This window comes from Neofelis nebulosa, chromosome 1 (assembly GCF_028018385.1).
Source record: "Neofelis nebulosa isolate mNeoNeb1 chromosome 1, mNeoNeb1.pri, whole genome shotgun sequence".
Taxonomy (NCBI): Eukaryota; Metazoa; Chordata; class Mammalia; order Carnivora; family Felidae; genus Neofelis; species Neofelis nebulosa.
Window position 1 is genome coordinate 94,841,145 of NC_080782.1, and position 19,677 is coordinate 94,860,821.

At 36.3% G+C, this 19,677-nt stretch overlaps 1 protein-coding gene across 9 annotated transcripts in view; it reads left to right on the forward strand.

The window, feature by feature from the left end:
* Positions 1 to 19,677, forward strand: part of SSBP2 (single stranded DNA binding protein 2) — a 304,408-nt gene that overhangs the window by 74,966 nt on the left and 209,765 nt on the right. For 6 of the 9 annotated variants that reach the window (XM_058728082.1, XM_058728030.1, XM_058728011.1 and 3 more), the window contains exons 2-3: positions 2,547 to 2,619; positions 15,578 to 15,639. In XM_058728082.1, coding sequence (XP_058584065.1) covers positions 2,547 to 2,619; positions 15,578 to 15,639 — 135 coding nt within the window. Of the gene's footprint in view, positions 1 to 2,546; positions 2,620 to 15,571; positions 15,640 to 19,677 lie in introns of those variants that run through there. The other 3 variants (XM_058728072.1, XM_058728063.1, XM_058728046.1) reach the window with 2 other exon arrangements.

Sequence of the window (19,677 nt, forward strand, 5' to 3'; positions counted from 1 at the left end):
GGATCAGATGCTTAACCGACTGAGCTACCCAGGCTCTCCAGCCAATACATTTTTTATAATCACTGTCTTAGATCCATAGAGAAAGAGTAGAGATTGTTGCTTTTAATTCCACTTGTAAAGAGATATCCATTTTATTACATAATTGAGAAAAACATAGTAGAAATATATTAGCCCCTTTAATATTACAAAGAAGAGATTACGAGGAAGTGATTTGCTTAACTTGGAATGAATGTTGTTCATTGCAAGGACGCAGCAACTCTCGTGCTGTTCTGGGGTCCATTCCCCTTCCTCCAAGGCCCACCTGCTGTCTCTGCTTCATGCTCTGCCTCTTGCTTCCTACTTTTCCAAGCTTGGTGGAACATCCTTATTGTTCAGCCTTTTCTTGTTTAGTGGGTAACACTGGTTTGGTGCCAGGCCCAAGATTTGACCAACTGTAAGAAATTGCTTTGGGGCCAGGTTTCTTCTCAGGCAGTAGGGTGACACTGTCACTAGCAAGCAATTTTGAGGCTTCATAGTCTCTCCAGGAAAAATTCACAATTCTTTTTTTGAGGTGAGATTTGCCACTGTGGTCAGAGAATCATGTGACAGGTTTGGGAGTAGTTAGTGGAAGGACAGGTTGTGTGGGATATGTGTATTTAAAGAACATGTAGTAAGAATCACTAGTAGGTGGGCGCGTGGGTGGCTCAGTCGGTTAAGCGTCGACTTCGGCTCAGCTCACGATCTCGCGGTTTGTGGGTTCGAGCCCTGTGTCGGGCTCTGTGCTGACAGTTCAGAGCCTGAAGCCTGTTTCAGATTCTGTGTCTCCCTCTCTCTCTGCCCCTCCCCTATTCACGCTCCATCTATGTCTCTCAATAATAAATAAACATTAAAAAAAAAAAAAAGAATCACTAGTAGGGATTGTTTGCAACTATAGGAATATTATTATTCCAATATTCATTATGTACTTTGGGGATGAGCCATGTTTCCACAGGAGATAAGGCAATCAAAAGGAAGATATCATGTTCCTCATGTGTGTTAGGGTAGAAAAAGTGTTGAGAAACATGATCTAAGAAGTGTCATTCAACTTGAAGAGTTTAGGAGATGTTTCTAATAACATACTTTTTATCTAAGTGTAATTTTAACAGATGTCTACTCTTGTGGTACTTGGTAACCACGGAGTAATTCTCATTTTGAGTGTTTGGCAATTCTGGAATGGGGAAAGAATTGAATGGACAGAGCAACTGAATTTCTACTAGCTTTCTCTTTTCATGACACGCATGATATTTTTCATGAAAATGAAGAAAATATTCATTTTTGCAAATGCTATCAATCTTTAACAATCAGAAATTCACTTGGCAAGAGAAATGGTGTAGCTCTACAGAATTGTGGTTATTATTACATTGTTTTGTTTACTGTAAACCTGGCTTAATATTGGTAAATATAGTGTAGCAGAAACTGAACTGTTGTGAGCTATCTGGGCATCAGTCCAAGATATCATTAAAAATACTGCCTCAGACTAATTTGAGTTTATGAATAATATTTTGTTAACAGCTCAACTGAAATTGAGCCACATGGTGTAGCTTAAAATTCTGAATCCACAAGATAATGAGAATAGTACAAGTGTATAGTGCATATTTAATATTCTATATTTAAATGATAAATTTATATGTAATTTTGTGTTAACCTGTAAACTATAAGCATCCAAATGCTTAATATGATTTGCTGTTTTTAAAGTTTGCTTAATGCTGTGGTTTGCTGATAATTTGAATTCTTACAAACTAATATACTATGTTATTGGTTTAATAATCATACCTAGGGGCGCCTGGGTGGCTCAGTCGGTTGGGCGGCTGACTTCGGCTCAGGTCATGATTTCGCGGTCCGTGAGTTCGTGCCCCGCGTCGGGCTATGTGCTGACAGCTCAGAGCCTGGAGCCTGTTTCAGATTCTGTGTCTCCCTCTCGCTGACCCTCCCCTGTTCATGCTCTGTCTCTCTCTGTCTCAAAAATAAATAAAACGTTAAAAAGAAAAAATCATACCTAAAGACTAAGGACAGGTTGCCTGAACAAATATTAAAATGGACTTTGAGTACCCATATTAGCATAGAGATGTGCAAATAGCTGGAGTTTATGTTAATATTCACCAAGAAGATTGAAGGATATAAAGTTGTTGGAAAGGTCCAATTACTTAATTCATTTATTTTAATAATGGAAGATAATAATTATAACAATAGGTTATGGAGATTATTAATATTGAGTTATAAATTATCAATTATATTAGGCATGACAAAGGGAACGAGGTTATGATAAGTGACATGATCAAAGACAAAATCCCCTTTTAGATGTTTCTTGTCAAGAAAAGCTATATTTGCTTTTTTTCTTTGTGTGCTATTTTAATTAGTTTAAGTTCTTTCTGAACAGACATATATAAACTCCCATTAAATAGCAATGGGAAGAGTTGATTTTCTGTCACTGTTAGTGTGTAAGATATTTTTGTAATGAAAATGTATGTGCATTAAAGAGTGAATTTTAAATTTACATCTTCTCAATACATATTTTATTTATTTTCCAGGTTAGCACTCTACGTATATGAATATCTGCTCCATGTAGGAGCTCAGAAATCGGCCCAAACATTTTTATCAGAGGTATGTTTTCTTTATTTTTTATATTTTATTTTAACATCTTATAGAAGTGGATGCAAATATTCTGTAACAATTATTTGGAAAAAACTGTCATTACCTACTATACAGAGAATGCTCAGTTATCAGTATGCCTCATACTCTTTGTAGATTATTTGTAAGCATTTTTAGTATTGCATTTTCATGCCAATAAGCTTCTACTCAACTTTTTAGCCATTTATCCCCCTGTAGAAATAGAAACTAATATTAGCCTTGGCAACAGTAATCAAGAAAGCAAATTTGCTTTAAAAAAAAAAAAAAAGACAAATGTCACCATATCTCTAGTTTTAGCAGTGTCTTATTTTGGCATTATTCATAATTTTGGAAAATATGAGTTTTGTTTGTTTTTATTTTGTATGGATAATAGTGGGTTTATGACTAAATTTAGTTAGAAAACATTTTGATAATCTTATTTCAGGTTTTTGTTTCTTTGTGTATTTTTCTCTTCACATTTTTCAGTTTAAATTTCAGCTTTCTTAACAATGGTACTTTTTCTTCTTCAATTTATATAATGATGAGGATGAGGAGGATTTTACTGACTTCTGTTCCATGTCAGGCACATAATATGCCAAGGTACTTTACATATATTATCTTGAATTCTTTTAAGAAATTTGTTAGGCAGATGGTATTATTCCTGTTTACTGATAAGAACAGCAGGGCTCAGAGAATTTATATAACTGGCTCATAGTCATGTAGCTGAGTGAATTGCAGAATTGGAATTCAAACTTAGATCTTCATTTATTCCAAAGCTTCTGGTGTTCCCCCCATATTGGTTCTGTCCAGTTTGCTATTCATTAGCTTTATGTGGCTTTTTCAACGCTTGAAATATGACTAATCCAGTACACACTGGATTATGAAGATTTAGTGTGAACAGAAGAATATAAAATATCAGTCATTTAAATTTTTTGATCGCACATTGAAATGATAGTATTGTAGATATATTGGGTAAAATAAATTACTAAAATTAATTTTACCATTTTCTTCTTTTTTAATGTGGTCACTAGAGAATTTAAAGGTACATATGCAGCACTTATCTGTGGCCTATGTTTGTATTTTTATGGGACAAGTCCTAGTCAAAATAATATTTCTAGTGATCTCGTTAGTTTGACCTCCACCAGATCAGGGACACGACAGGCTATTCCTTGACCAAAGTGCCTTGCTAGAGTACAACCTTCTTGAGAATCACTTATTCCTAAAACAAATACACAAGTAAACACATATAACCTCCAATCTTTTATCTAATTAATCAGTATATGTGAACTATTAGGGCCTATTTGCAAATAAGGAATTTGAGAGGTATGTCCAGAACATATAAGAAGTCAATTATTTTAACGTAGAATGAATATATAGAGTGTAATAAAATTGGATTTTAAAGTTTATTCAAATCAAAACAGAAGTTTAGTGTATTTATATCTTCTTAAATCATTAATTAGAAGACTTTGTGTATGACCTTTCTTGCCACATTGACTGCTGGTTTTTTCAGAGGCAGTGACTGAGATTGTAAAAAGGATGCTCCTAATATTTGTATGCTTAATCACTGCCAACTTCCGTATGTTTAAAAGAAACTAAAGACAGCCATGCAGATTTAAAATTATTATTTTAGGGGCTCCTGAGTGGCTCAGTAGGTTAAGTGTCCAACTTTGGCTCAGGTCATGATCTCAAGGTTTGTGAGTTCGAGCCCTGCCTCATGCTCTCTGCTATCAGCACAGAGCCTGCTTGGGATCCTCTCTCTTCCTCTCTTTTTCTCTCCCTCCCTCACTCACATGTGTGTGCTCTTTCCCTCAAAAATAAACATTAAAAAATTATTTATTAAAAAATAATTTTTAATATTTATTTTTGAGAGAGACAAAGAAAGAGTGAGAGAGGGGCAAAGAGAAAGGGAGACACAGAATCTGAAGCAGGCTCTAGGCTCTGGGCTGTCAACACAGAGCCTGACACCCAGGCAGCCCCCAGAAAAATTTTTTTAAATAAAATTTTAATTTTAATGCAGTTGAAAACATGATGAAACTTTAATGAAGAGATTTACTGATCTCTTTCCTTAGGTCAGGGAACATTTGGAATTGACTCATTTTGCTGAATCCTCAGGGGTTCCCATGACTATATTTTCTTACCAACTTTACAATATGTCAGATGCAGTGATTATTAAACTTCATCAAAAAAGAAAAATGTTGTTAATTTATTTAAGGAAGTTCAGTTGTTTTGACTCAAATGGATCATGTGGATTGAGCATAACTAGGTTGAGATAACTAAATAATGTACTGATACACCTTGAGCTCAATGGAAAATGGATATATAAATTTTCTAGGGCCATTTGGTAAAAATAAAATTACAATTTCAGAAGACATTCACACTTTTCTGACAAGTATTTATCAAGATTTTATTTTCTCTGGCTGCATTTGGAATACAAAACTGAAGTTTCTCTGAATTATCAGTCTGGTTCAGTTTCACAAGAGGAATCAATTAAACTGAAAACAAACTATTGTCACCAAGAAGATACATTATTTCTGGATTTTGGAGATGAGTGTGTGTGATTCCGAGAACCATTCTTTACTTTCTAGCTTGCCAAACTCTGAGTGGCACTGTGAAAATACATTCTCATTACCTAAATATCCAATATAGTGTTTGCCATATTGTAGGGAATGGCTAGATTAATTGAGTTGTAAGTTTGCCAAAATGTAAAAGAATAAGTTAGATCTATTTGGACTTAATATGGATAGACTTCCAAAACATTTTCAAATAAAAGAAGCAAGCTAAAGTATGCCATTTACATGGAAACCTTTGAACATCAAGGAACATGATGCAATACTGTGTATTTTTGTGTGTACATATTTATGAGTGTGAAGTATATTGAGAGGTCTGAAAGAATATACATGCCAGACTAGTTTCTGAGAGTAGGAATTTTAAAGTGATTAGAGGGGAATTTTATCCTTACTTGCATATACATATATGCCACATATGCCATACACACACACACACACACACACACACGCACGCACGCACACACACACATATAGTTTGTACAGTTATTTACAAGTAAAAATAATAGAAAATACAAAATTATCTCAATTTTAAAATGGAAGCCTGGAGGTTGATTTGTGGTAGGCCATTTGAGTGTACCCTAAAGTTCTAAATAATTTCATTTGGTTAAATTTCGGTACTTTTCCATCTCATACTAAGTACTAATTTCGGTACTAATCTCTCCCATACTAAGTTTTCACAATACCTAGCTGCTTGTATTTGCCTATACATACTATAGATTTCTATCTCTGGGCTTTACTCTACCTAATCCTCACCCTCCTCACCTGACTAGCTTAGAAGTAGCTTTTCCTAGGAATGCTTTCTTAGGCTTCACTTCTTTAAGTGGATAGTGCACTCCTACTGAAGACTTCTGATACTGTTTCAGGAAGCTTGGACTTGATCTTCTTGGAAAAGGGAGCTTTTGAAATGTTGTTGTTGTTGTTGTTTTTAATTTTTTTTAAACATGTATTCATTTTTGAGAGTGTGAGAGACAGAGTGTGAGTGGGAGAGGGGCAGAGAGAGAGGGAGACACAGAATCTGAAGCAGGCTCCAGGCTCCGAGCTGTCAGCACAGAGCCCCATGTGGGGCTCAAGCTCACGGACTGTGAGATTATTATGACCTGAGCTGAAGTTGGACGCTTAACCGACTGAGCGAGCCAGGTGCCCCAGGCTTTGGAAGGTTTTTAAGTAAAAGAAAAACATAGTTTGGTTTGTACTCTGGTATCTTTGTGAATGGTGGTACCCCTTCCCTCCCCTCCCAACTATGGTTTGTAAACAAAGGAGAATGTAATCTTTTAGAGCTTTGTACCCTAGTTAGCATTGCTTTCTCTCTTATTTTTACTTGGATCATATGGAAAATTTAAGTCGGCTTGTTGTAGAACCAGTTCTTAAGTAATTTGAGAAATAAAGGACCATCTTATCTAAATTCTGGTGAGTCTATCCCCAAGTATTTTTACATAATTCACAAGAGTTACACAAGGAACTTAAAGAAAAACTAGGGAGACCTGTTTATTTGGGTTGGGTATTGTGATAAAAAGGAAATGATTGAAATAGCACCAATTACTCAGATGTTCAATGTTCCTATATTGAAGAAGTTAGAATCATGAGGGTATGGATGACTATGATGTTAATGAGCCCTTTGGCACCAGGATTTGCTGTGCTGGGCCATCTCTTTCCTTAGTATGGGTTCACTTATGCATGAAGTTGTGAGAAAGTCAAATTGGAACTCTCCGTATCATCTGAACAAGTAAACTGTGTATCTCAGCAGCCCAGGCTGTCACGGGATTTGGCCTTTCTGATAATGCCCTTTGCCTGGTCTGTCAGAATCTGAACTGCTCTTGATAGTTTTTATTATCAGCCAGAAGAACAGGGCACTATTAACCCAGCATTTTTTTTTTTTTTACTAGTTAAAAGAGGTAGCATTGAACTAATGATAGAAATCAAAACATCTCTCTACCCAGGTTATGTTAACTAGTTCATTGTTAGATCTGATTCATGATAGATTCTAAATCATTACCTGAATGTTGTTTTCTACGACCTTAACGTTTCTATGACCTTATTTTTACCTTCAACAGGACAAAATTGAAAATTCTTTAGAAATGTTTTCAATGTAGAGCTCTTCTTCACCTTTATCTTTTATTATCCTTCAGTATTCAAAAATTACATACAGAATGTTAAGAAATCTTTACAATTTGGGGTGTGGAAAGAAAAGAAATCTTTACAATTCTGTATCAATTTTTTGTTACTTTGAGTTGATTGGAAACTATCCTTTCTTGGTTTTCTCATTTCATTATGCAAAGACAATTCCAACTCATACCTGAAATTTTGCATGGTATTTATCATGCCTCCACATAAGGCTTGGTGACCTCACCAAATAAAGTTAAGAATTAGAATGTTGCAGAGATCAAGATTTTTCCCCCTTCTTAAGAATTTTACATTGTTTAGATTTCTAGCCCTTATTTGCCATAAATTAGCCTGTAAGTTAGCCAGAAAGAGAAGTTTGAAAACATCCAGCAGATTGCTTCTTCAGATTTTATTAGGAATTCTCAGTTATTGAACATAATAGATTCTAAAATACTTTTCTTTCTGTTTACCTTTCACTGAGAAGAGAAAATAGCAACAATTTCCTAAACAGTTTCTTGAACTATAACTTGGAGGCAACATAGTATTGTGGGTGAGAGCAATTTCTTGGTGGCCAGACTGCTGAGTTTGAATTATGTTCTACATTTTATTTACTTACTCGGTTTTCTTTTCTTTTTCTTTCCTCCTTCCTTCCTTCCTTCTTGAGAGAAAGTGTAAGCAGGGGAGAGGGGCAGAGGGAGGGAGGGAGGGAGGGAGGGAGAGAGAGAGAGAGAGAGAGAGAGAGAGAGAGAGAGAGAGAGAGAGAGAGAGAATCTTAAGCAGGTTCCACATTCAGCACAATTCCTGTTGCAGGACTGGACCCTACAACCCTGGGATCATGACTTGAGTGGAAAGTAAGAGTCAGACGCTCACCTGACTAAGCCCCCCAGTGCCCCTACTGATTCAATTTTCTTAATTATAAGAAGAAGGTAATTGCAATAATACTTTAGAGTTGTGCTGAGGTTTAAATGAATTAGTATATATATATATATATATATATATATATATATATATATACTAAGTATATATATATACTAAGTATATATATATACTAAGTATATATATATATATATATATATATATATATATATATATACTTAGAAGGGTCTACTTATAGGTTTAAATGAATTAGTATATATATATACTAAGTATATATATATATATATATATATATATATATATATATACTTAGAAGGGTCTACTTATATATATATAAGTACTTAGAAGGGTCTAGCATGTAGTACACACTCAAAAGTGTTACTTTTAAAATTCTTGACCAATTCTTTTTTATCTTGTGTAGTTTCTCTACTACAGTACGAGTGTAAATATATGGCTCTGTACACCTGTGTGCTCCAGGTATCTCCATTTGAGTGGCCTGCAATCCTCCTGCCTTGTGTGGTTACCTTTCCTATCAAAATAGCTCCAGCTCTCGGGGCGCCTGGGTGGCTCAGTCGGTTGAGCGTCCGACTTCAGCCCGGGTCACGATCTCGCGGTCCGTGAGTTCGAGCCCCGCGTCGGGCTCTGGGCTGATGGCTCAGAGCCTGGAGCCTGCTTCCGATTCTGTGTCTCCTTCGCTCTCTGCCCCTCCCCCCTTCATGCTCTATCTCTCTCTGTCTCAAAAATAAATAAACGTTAAAAAAAAAATTCAAAATACCTCCAGCTCTCATCCCTAATTTATAGGTTCCCACAAGTCTTCTCTGACATCTCCAGGCCTTCCTAGGGGGAGAGGGGGCTTGAGGTTCTCTTTGCTATAATTTCTTGCCCCCACCATTACAGCCCCACTGCTTCTCCTTCTGTGACTGCTACCTTTTCTTTGCCTCAAGTTTCCTGTTTCTCTCATAGCCTCAGAGCTCCACTGATTTGTTGCTCTTGTGTATAAAAGATTCTTATTGAAGTTAGGGGAAAACTGAAGGGTATTCAGCCTTGTACTGTACAGGCAACAACATTGACTTGAATATCAGACACAACTATTCTTAAGCTTTTTGGTCTCCTTGCCACAGGGAATGTCTTACTCGCTGTTTTCCTGTGGACTCCATTTGCCTTACGTCTTGTTGATTCCTCACAACCTCTCCTGTTTTCTCCTTTTCTGAATCCTCCCAGACTCCTCAGACATCTTCTTCCTGAGAGACTGTCAGCAGCCTCTTAAACTCTTGTTACTTTATCATGTAGTATATTAGGTCTTCATTCTCTACTTTCAAACCATTCCCAGGGGCCTCTATCTTTCTAGGCCAAAAAATAAAAACAAAAGTTAGAAGGAATCCATCAGGGAGTTTTCCCAATAAAAGGCATCATCTTCGAAAATGGGATGTGTATCTCAGCAGCCCAGTCTCTCACCTGGGTGTAGCCTTTAAGACGACTTCTACCTTCTAGAATGGAGCACCACTATTCAATAAAACTTTATGTGATTAGGAGATGATCTCTAATCTGTGCTCTAATAATTTCTCCACTAGTATCATGTAACTATTGAGCACTTGAAAAGTGGCTAGAACAATTGAGGAACATTCAGTTAACATAATTTTCAATTTAAAGAACCACATATGGCTAGGGGATACCATGTTGAATAGCATGGTTTTGGATTATGTGCTTTAAAATATGAACAGATTTTGGGGTGCCTGGGTGGCTCAGTTGGTTGATCATCCGACTTTGGCTTAGGTCATGATCTCGCTGTCTGTGAATTCGAGCCCCGCATCAGGCTTGCTGCTGTCAGCCTGTCAGTGCAGAGCCTGCTTCGGATCCTCTGTCCTCCTCTCTCTGCCCCTTCCCTGCTTGTGCTTTCCCAAAACTAAATAAATATTAAAAAAATATATATATATATGGACAGGTTTTTCTTTCTGTCTTATGTCTATTTGGTTAATTTTTAAAATTAAAATGTCATTTTTTTTTCCTTTTTTTTTTTTACATTTAGCATATCGATGCATCTATACATGGAAGATTTTAGAAAATTAGTGTGAAAACTAGGTTATATCAAAATTAAAATACTCAGGAATTTTGTCTAGGAACAAACATATACATACATGTACAGGTTCTTTTTATTAAAGTTTATTTATTTTGAGAGAGAGAGAGAGAGCCTGCATGTGAGTGGGAGAGGGTCAGAGAGACAGGGAGAGAGAGAATCCGAAGCAGGCTCCACACTCTTAAGTGCAGAACCTGATGCGGGGCTTAAAACTCATGAACCGTGAGATCATGACCTGAGCCAAAATCAAGAGTCAGATGCTTAACTGACAGAGCCACCCAGGCACTCCTACAGGTTTTCTTTTTCTTTTTCTTTCTTTTTTTTTTTTTTTGTACCTTTCTGTTTTATTTGTTTATTTTGAGAGACACAGATAGCATGAGTGGGGGAGGGGCAGAGAGAGGGAGAGAGAGGATCCCAAGCACTCTATGCCTGTCAGCACAGAGCTTGATGTGGGACTTGAACTCATGAAACCCACAGATCATGACATGAGTTCTGGCCAAAAGTTGAATGCTTAATGCTTAGCTGACTAAGCCACACAGGTGTCCCACAAGTAGTTTTTACTTTTAATGAGAAATCCTGTGACTATTATCTCAGACTTTAAAGGCAAGGAATTAGGAAAAGTATATGACATGTTAAAAATGGCTAACACATTCTTTTATAACTGAATTTTTTTTCTCAAAGAAGATTTAAAAAGCACTACAGGTTCTTTTCTTAACACAGAAATTAGCTCTATCTGTTTATGGTATTAATAATTTTGAATATTGGTTCTCAAGAAGTATGAAAGGATTTAGGAATACTCTGTGAAGTTTGGAGCTCATAAGCTTCAAAACTACTGCTGTACTATTGGAGATGCTGTCGAAGTGGGTCTGGATGATTCAAAAAGGTCCCACATTGACAAGGCTAGAACCTCTGAAAAGGTGCTGCTGACATCCAGAATTGTCCCCTGCTGCTGCTGCTGCTGCTGCTGCTACAACAGCAACTACTTTACTTCTGGAGCCAGGGGCAGGAAGCTTCTCTTCTTCCCCCTGCTCTTTGGTCTCCAGCTACTGTTCTTCTGCTGGCAGAACTGAACAGGAAACTAGCTGGCAGGGAGCCTAAGAACTGTAATTTTCAGAGTCCCAGCACCTAGTGTAGAATGGAGTATAGAAGGGTAAGTGTGGGGCCTAGAGATAATAGGTGAATTACCAATATCCCTTGCCAGAAGCAAATAATGATGAAAAGTTAAGCGTGTGTGTGTGTGTGTGTGTGTGTGTGTGTGTTTGCATGTGTTTGTGTGTATCAGTTTTTATTTATACAAGTACTAATTTATTATATATACTGTTACATGCTTTGGTTTTTGTTTCGTTTGTTTGACTTCACTTTGGTTCATGAAACTTCATAATTTTTTTTTAAGTTTATTTATTTTGAGAGAGAGAGAGAGAGAGAGAGAGAGAGGCAGGGAGGGGCAGAGGGAGAGAGAGAATCCCAAGCATGCTTTGCACTATCAGCACAGAGCCCAGTGCAGGGCTTGATCACGCAACCCTGGGGTCATGACCTGAACTGAAATCAAGAGTTGGGCATTTAACTGACTGAGCCACCCAGGCATCCCACTTCTTCTTTCTTTTTATGATGCTAGGGTATTTCTTTCTATGAAATGTGCTGTGATATATTTTACCATCACATTTAGGTTGTTTTGCAATTACAAACAATGCTTCACTGAAAATTATTATATTTATGATTTTGCACACACGATCATAGGATACATTCCTAGAAGAAGAATTGCTCTTTCAGATAGTATGGGCACTTGTAAATTATAATTCTCATTTATAAACCATATGGCATGTCTTACCCCTACCAATTTACTTTTTGTTCATTCAGTATTTGGTGCTACACCTATATAGAAATGCTAAAAATCCCAGGTCATATAGTAGAGACACAGCATAACCACAGACAGGGCCTTTAAATGTAGAAAATGGCAGTGGGAATGGGCATCATGATTTATGCATAAGTTACCAGAGAATAGAGCTTTCAGCTGGGCAAATGATGGAAGGAAGGAAGGTGGATGATTCAACAACAAAAAGCCCTAGGACAAAGAATACATATTGGAGCTAGGATAATGGAAGAAGGAAAAATAGAATTAAGAGAGAAAAATTATTTGCATAGATGTCATTCAAACGCCAAAAAAGCCTGAAGCCTGTGAAACTCAATACAACAGAAAATGCCTTTTCATAAAAAGCAGAATTGTTTCTAAAATGACTATTGACATTTAGAAGTATTTTCTGGCCATTCCTCAACCATATCCATCATTAATACATGTTTGCTAAAAAAATTAAATTTCAGAGATGAATATGATATTAAAATAAAAGTCACCCTTTACCCTTTTCCAGAGGTAATAGTTGTAAGTTTGGTATGATTTCTTTAAATGTATACACCGAAATGCACATATACATATGCATACGTTTTTTTAAAAGAAAAGGTTTATATTATATATATTATTCTCCAATCTTCCACATCTCCCACTTGAAAAACCAATATAGCATGGCTCTCTTTCATGTAGGTATGTTGTATTCTTTTTAATGATTGCACACTCTTCTATAGTATGCAAGTATCAAAATATATTTTTATATTCACTATTGGTGAGTGTTTTCAGGTTGTTTCATTTTTTTAATGTTTATTTTTTTTGAGAGAGAGAGCACACATGTGTATGTGAGTGGGGGAGGGGCAGAGAGGAAGGGAGAAAGAGAATACCAGCAGATTCAGATCTGTAGATCAGCATCATCTCATGCTTCCTATAAGCAAATAATACCTGGAGTAGTAATTAGTTTGGAGGCAAAAAATAGCATTCACTATGGAAACCTATTCCTATGTAGAACCCTTTCTTCTTTAGAAATACCTAAAACATTGATTGTTTATTCAGTAGTTATCAAAGGATGGCTTTTGTGTTAATTTCAATACGATGGACCAAAGTTTTACCTGCTTCTGTCACATACTTGAAATTTAAAGTGAGAAAGATGAACTTTACGTAGTAAAGAATTTTATAAGGATGAAAAAAGATGATGTATGTGAAACATTTTGAGCTTCTCTGAGGAACAGTAAGATGTAATAACTGTTTAAAATATAAATGCATTAGTTTAGATTCCTTTCACAAAAGTGCCTATTGAGTGTAAACCATGTAGGTATTTTCCCCAACTACTTTATCTCGTGAAATTGCTGATGGTTGGTTGTGGAAGTCCAGGAAGGAAACTGCTGAGCACCAGATATGGAGCACTGGGACTCGTGTTAGACTGTGAGACTAATCCTGCTGCCAGCACAGTCTGGCATTGGAACCTAATCATGCCACTTTAATGTAAGTCATCACACCCTCTCCTTTAGTTGAGAATAGTGCTGTCTGCTTTTTTTTCATAGTCATGTCTGTAAGTCAGGATGACCTGAGATGAAATGTAAGGATGCTACTTTAAAAAGCTCGCTGTTCATCTCATTAGGATGATTCCAGGAATTAGGAATATTTGTGTGTCTGGGCACATCTGTGAGGGTCATTATTATGCCCTCTCAAGAAGACATCAAAAAGTGAACAAAAAGAGAAAAGATTGAGAGATATATGAGACACAGGTTTTTGACTAAATTATAACTTTAGTAGGACATCAGAGTTTTGTTATCCTAAAACTCATTATGTACTACCATTCCTTTTTTCATGAACTAAGAAGATACAATAAATGATTAATTGGAATTCAGATAAAAAGTAGTATTGATTTAAAAATTATTTGTGTTGGGGTGCCTGGGTGGCTCAGTCAGTTAAGTGTTTGACTCTTGATTTTGGCTCAGGTTATGATCTCACAGTCATGGGATTGAGCCCCATATCAGGCTCCATGCTGGGTGTGGAACGTACTTAAGATTCTCTCTCCCTCTCTCCCTGCCCCACCCCTGTGTGTATGTGTGTGTGAGAATTCAAGTTTGGATTTGGCTTTTATTTGTATAACATATTCTGGTTCATTGTTCATATATAGATAATTTCTTTGTTTTTTGAGAGCAAATTACTTCAAAGCTTACATTGGTTTACATTTTGTATATTTAAGAACTCTAAAAAAATGATGATTTCAGTGATTTTAATTATGTTTTTTCATCTTTAAGCAGTTACTTTTTTCTTTTTTTAATTTCAGGCCACTTTCTGAGTTCCTATCTTAAAACTTTTTTTTTTTTAAATCCTTTAGAACAAAAATTTCTAAGTTCTTCCATAGTAGGTGATAGAAAGAATTCCTTGTTTTTTTAAAACTCTATAATTATGTAGTTTTTTACTTCCTCTTTATATTAAGGTCCTATGGGCATATTTTGCTAATTGGGATATTGTTAAATAATTTTTAATTATTTAAACTAAAAAACTAAATCATACTTATACATAAAGATAGAACCATGGGTTTGTGACTCATGACCCCTGAAATCAAGAGCCCCTTCTCTGAATGAATCAGCCAGGCACTCCTACATAAAGATTGTTTACGAGACCTTTCTGGATCACCTTAGTTAAAATTATAGCTCACTTCTTACTTTTTTCTTTTTTTTTTCGTCCTTCTCTGCTTTGTTTTCCTCCTTAGCATTTGTTGCCTGCTACTTCTAATATAAATACAATCTCCTTTTTTTCTTTTTGCTTTGTTTATGGTCTGTCTTCTCTATAAAGTATAATCTCCCTGAATGCAAAGATTTTTATCTTTTGTTTACTCCTATCAGTGCTTAGAAAAGGCACTGTATAAATCCTACCCAGTTTTCAAATCTCTAAATTTAATTTGTAAACAGTATTTAGCGAGAAATTTTAATTTTTAAGAGATATTGACCTTGTTTTAAATTTTTGGTAGTGAATGCCAAGCCATCTGAAATATAAACATTGGGAAAGTTAATATCATCTTTTTTTAAACTGTTATTTTATGGAAGACATATGCCTTCTTACTCTCATCCCCTCAAATCAGGAATTTGTTTAAAATATCAATCCTCAAGGCATCATTTGGAGTCTGCACATATTAAGCCCAGACATTTGCAAATTTCTGGATTAGTGGTGATTAATTAAAATGCAGTTTTGATGTGCCTTAAGATCCTGAGATACCTCAAATGCCAGAAGTCTCTCTTAAAAATCGGGCACAGTGGGAAGCAAATTCAGGAAAATAATGCTGGCATCTTCTCTCATAAACCACCAAATCAACAAATAACTATGTAAAATGAGCTCTTGTAAAACTTGAGTAACGAATACTATCAAAATGATTAAAATCTCATATATTAACTTAGTATTTTTAATGGGGAAATATTGCTTTGTAATATGTGTGGGAAAAGGTACTATTAAGAAAGTATTTAATATCTCTTTTATTCATTTTAGATAAGATGGGAAAAAAACATCACATTGGGGGAACCACCAGGATTCTTACATTCTTGGTGGTGGTAAGTATCTTTTATTCCATTTTTATTAGATTGATGATTTATTCTTGTAGGCCTGCACTATACCTGTTTATTATTTCATGTTTATTTTTAATTTTTTTCATTTTCTATAATTATTTTCTGAAAGATAGCACTTAAAAAAAAGTCAAAGTCAAAACCAGATTAGTGTTCTTTAACTTAAAGACACTATTATTAAGTCAAACTGGAGTTGGGTTTGGTAAGGAATCTCCAACTGTAAGTATGATTCGGTATTAGCTTGGGCTGCCATAATAAATTACCATAGACTACTTGGCTTAAACAACAGAAATTTATTTTCTCACATTTCTAGAGGTTGGACATCCAAGATGAAGCTGTTAGAATGATTTCTTTTTGGCGAGGTCTCTCTTTCTGGCTTTTGGATGCTGGCCTTTTTACTGTGTCTTCCCATGGCAAAGAGAGAGAGAGAGCTCTCTGGTGTCTCTTCTTATAAGGGCACAAGGTCATCATCAGGGTCCCACCCACATAAGCACATCTAAGCTGGGGATACCGAAGGTGGAAGTGGTGGTGAATTTTTAGAACAGTGAGGAAAAGTCAAAAAAAAACTGAATTAGTTCAATATAGACTCAGGGATAGAACTGTGTAGGAACACAAAAAAGACTGTCAGACTTCCCTGAAGACCCAGTTGATACCAGAGCTTATCAATTTCATTGTACTACCAGTATGTCCAGATAAGTGATTTTTCTGCAGCAGCATTGGTAGTTCAGGTGTCTGCATGGACAAGTTAGGCTGTTTGTTTGTTTGCACTTCTTCAATTAGAAGTATTTCCTCTTGAGGGGCACCTGGATGACTCAGTTGGTTTAGCTTCCAACTCTCGATTTCGGCTTAGGTCATGATCTCTCAGTTTGTGGGATCGAGCCCCACATGGGGCTCTGTGCTGATGGTGCACTTGGAGCCTGCTTGGGATTCTGTCTCTCCTCTCTGCCCCTCACCTGCTTGTGCTCTCTCTCTCTCTCTCAAAATAAACAAATAAACTTAAAAAAAAAAAAAAGAAGCATTTCCTGTTCAGTGGTTCAGTTATTTAAAAGAAAAAACAAAAGCTGTCTTCTAGTGTCATGCACATGGTATCCTTGGTACACCTTTTAAACGTTGCTCCTGAAAGCATGCCTTACTAGAAGTTTTGTGGTGAATGGAAACGCACTTGATCAGTTGTGGTTTTGGGTTTCCCTTGTTTGTCTCACATATGTATAGCAGAAACAGGTGCGGTCCTTTGGCTCAGAGTTGTTCCTGTATTTGGAACAACGGTTTGTTGCAGTTAAGTGCTATCATTGTGCTGTTTTCCTGGAGATTAAGACTGAGCTCTTATAATGTATAATATTACAAAAGTCAACTTTTCGTTTTACATAGTATGCATTTATGATAGCTAGATCTAGATTGTAAATATTTAGCTGTTTGCTGAATGTAATTGAGTCCCCTCACCTGTTGACACCTTCTATTTTTTATGTTTCCAATTAGGTCTACAAGGTAGCCTAAGAAGCCATTTTAGGAGTCTGTGTCTATTGGATTAGTAGGCTGAGTGAGGATTTTGAAAAATTTCCATTAAAGAATTAATTTTATTTCTTGCACCTGTTTCTCATTTGCTCCATTTCTTATGAATGTAACCTGTTTTCATACAGTTGACAGTTGATAGTACCTTTAGCTTTTTTGGTCTTAACTGTCAGAAGATACAGCTCTTAAATCTGCCATTGCTCTTCCTTTTTCTTGGGCTTTTAGATTCAGGGAAGCTCTTCTTCTGTGGTTTTGGTATTTAATTTTAATTTATGCATAGTTGGAGAGATCAAAGAAATGATAAATGGACACATTTTTTTAGAGTATATTTGTTCGGTTTAAATCTAGCACATGCAAAATATATAGGTACAGTGTTTTCAGTTTTTAAAAATGTCCTCCCTTAAACTACTAATGTACCCTTTGAGGTCCCTATTTCATCTTCGTAAATAAGTGGTTCTAAATGATTTTGAGATTATGGGATCCTCTGAGAACTGATACAAAGCTGTGGATCCTCTCCTTCAGAAAGCTGCCCAGATCCTAAGCTTTCTTGACCTTTGTGTGTAACCAGCCATGACTGTGGGCCTTAAATCGAGCAGATGCTTGATCTTTTTTTGTTGTTGTTAACTGTTTCAGAGGTCTTTTTGATTTTCCTCCCCCCTCCTTTTTTTTTTGATAGGACTTTTTTTTTTTTTTTTTTTTAAGAGCAGTTTTTAGTAGTTCACAACATAGTTGACAGGAAGGTACAGATATTTCCCATATACCTTCTACCCCAACATAGGTATAACCTCCCCCATATTAACATCCCCCATCAAAGTGGTACATTTGTTATAGTTGATGAACCTACATTGATACATTTATAACTACCCAAAGTCCACAGTTTACATTATAGTTCTTGGTGTTGTACATTCTGTGTTTAAAAAAAATTTTTTTTTAACATTATTTATTACTGAGAGACAGAGACAGAGCATGAGCAGGGAAGGGCAGAGAGAGGGCGAGACACAGAACCCGAAGCAGGCTTCAGGCTCTGAGCTGTCAGCACAGAACCCAATGCGGGGCTTGAACTCACAAACTGCGAGATCATGACCTGAGCTGAGGTCGGATGCTCAACCGACTGAGCCACCCAGGCACCCCTTTTCTGTGGGTTTGAACACAATGTATAATGACATGGTCCATCATTATAGCATCATACAGAGTATTTTCACTGCCCTAAAAATCCTCTGTGCTTTGCCTTTTCATCTCTCCAACTCTGGCCCCCCTGGCCACCACTGATCCTTTTACTGTCTCCATAGTTTTGCATTTTCTGGATTCTTTTAGTTGGAGTCATACAGTATGTAGCCTTTTCATATTGGCTTCTTTCACTTAGCAAAATGCATTTAAAGTTTTTCTGTGTCTCTTCATGGCTTGACAGCTCATTTCTTTTTAGTGCTGAATTATATTCCATTGTCTGGTGGTACCATGGTTTGTTTACCTACTGAAGGACATTTTGGTTGCTTCCAAGTTTTTGCAATTATGAATAAAGCAGTTATGAACATCCATGTATAGGTTTTTATGTGGACATAAATTTTAAATTTCTTTGGGTAAATACCAAGAACCATGATTGCTAGGTCTTACAGTAAGAATATTTTTAGTTTGTTTTTTTTTTTTTTAAGTTTTTTAATGTTTATTTACTTTTGAGAAAGAGGGAGAGACACAGTACAAGCAGGGGAGGGGCAGAGAGAGAGCGGGACACAGAATCTGAAGAAGGCTCCAGGCTCTGAGCTCTGAGCTGTCAGCACAGAGCCCGACATGTGGCCCAAACTCATGAACCGTGAGATCACGACCTGAGCCAAAGTTGGATGCTCAACTGACTGAGCCACCCAGGAGCCCTATCCTTAACTCTTTAGAGCTATGCTTTATTATATGTGCTCTAGGTTAGGGATTCAGGGCTGTACTAATATATATATATTTTTAAACCAGGAAAGCAGTTACTGCTGTTGAATTCGAGATGATTAAGATAATAGGTATTCTTCTAAAACTTACTGCTTGCTAATTTGGTCAAATGCAAGGTCCCTGTTGGATGGACCAGTTGCAATTTTATGACTTCTTCTCACTTCTGTATTTTTATAGAATATTTGAAAATGGAGTTGTCCTGTTGTTTAAGCCTCTTGATCAAATATTTACAAAGTGTAAAACTATGCTGCCCTCAAGGAAATAAGTATAGGAGAGATAAACAATTAATAGTATTATAACTGAGGTATATATTAGTTACAATAGCAATTCAGGGGGAATGCTTACTTTAGTTGCGAGATTTAGGAAAGGCTTTATAGAAGAAAATCTGAGCTGAGCTAGAAGTTGAGTGAAGGAACGATGTTTTGGGCAAGGAATAGTTAGAATGAAGCCTCAAAAGGAATGATTGTGAATCCACGACATGACTGGTAGCTTGGATCAGTTGAATTGCAAGTGCAGTACTATGAAGCAATAGAATAAATGGATGAAGACAAAGGCAGTGGCCAAATTATAAAGTCCTAGAGTACATCA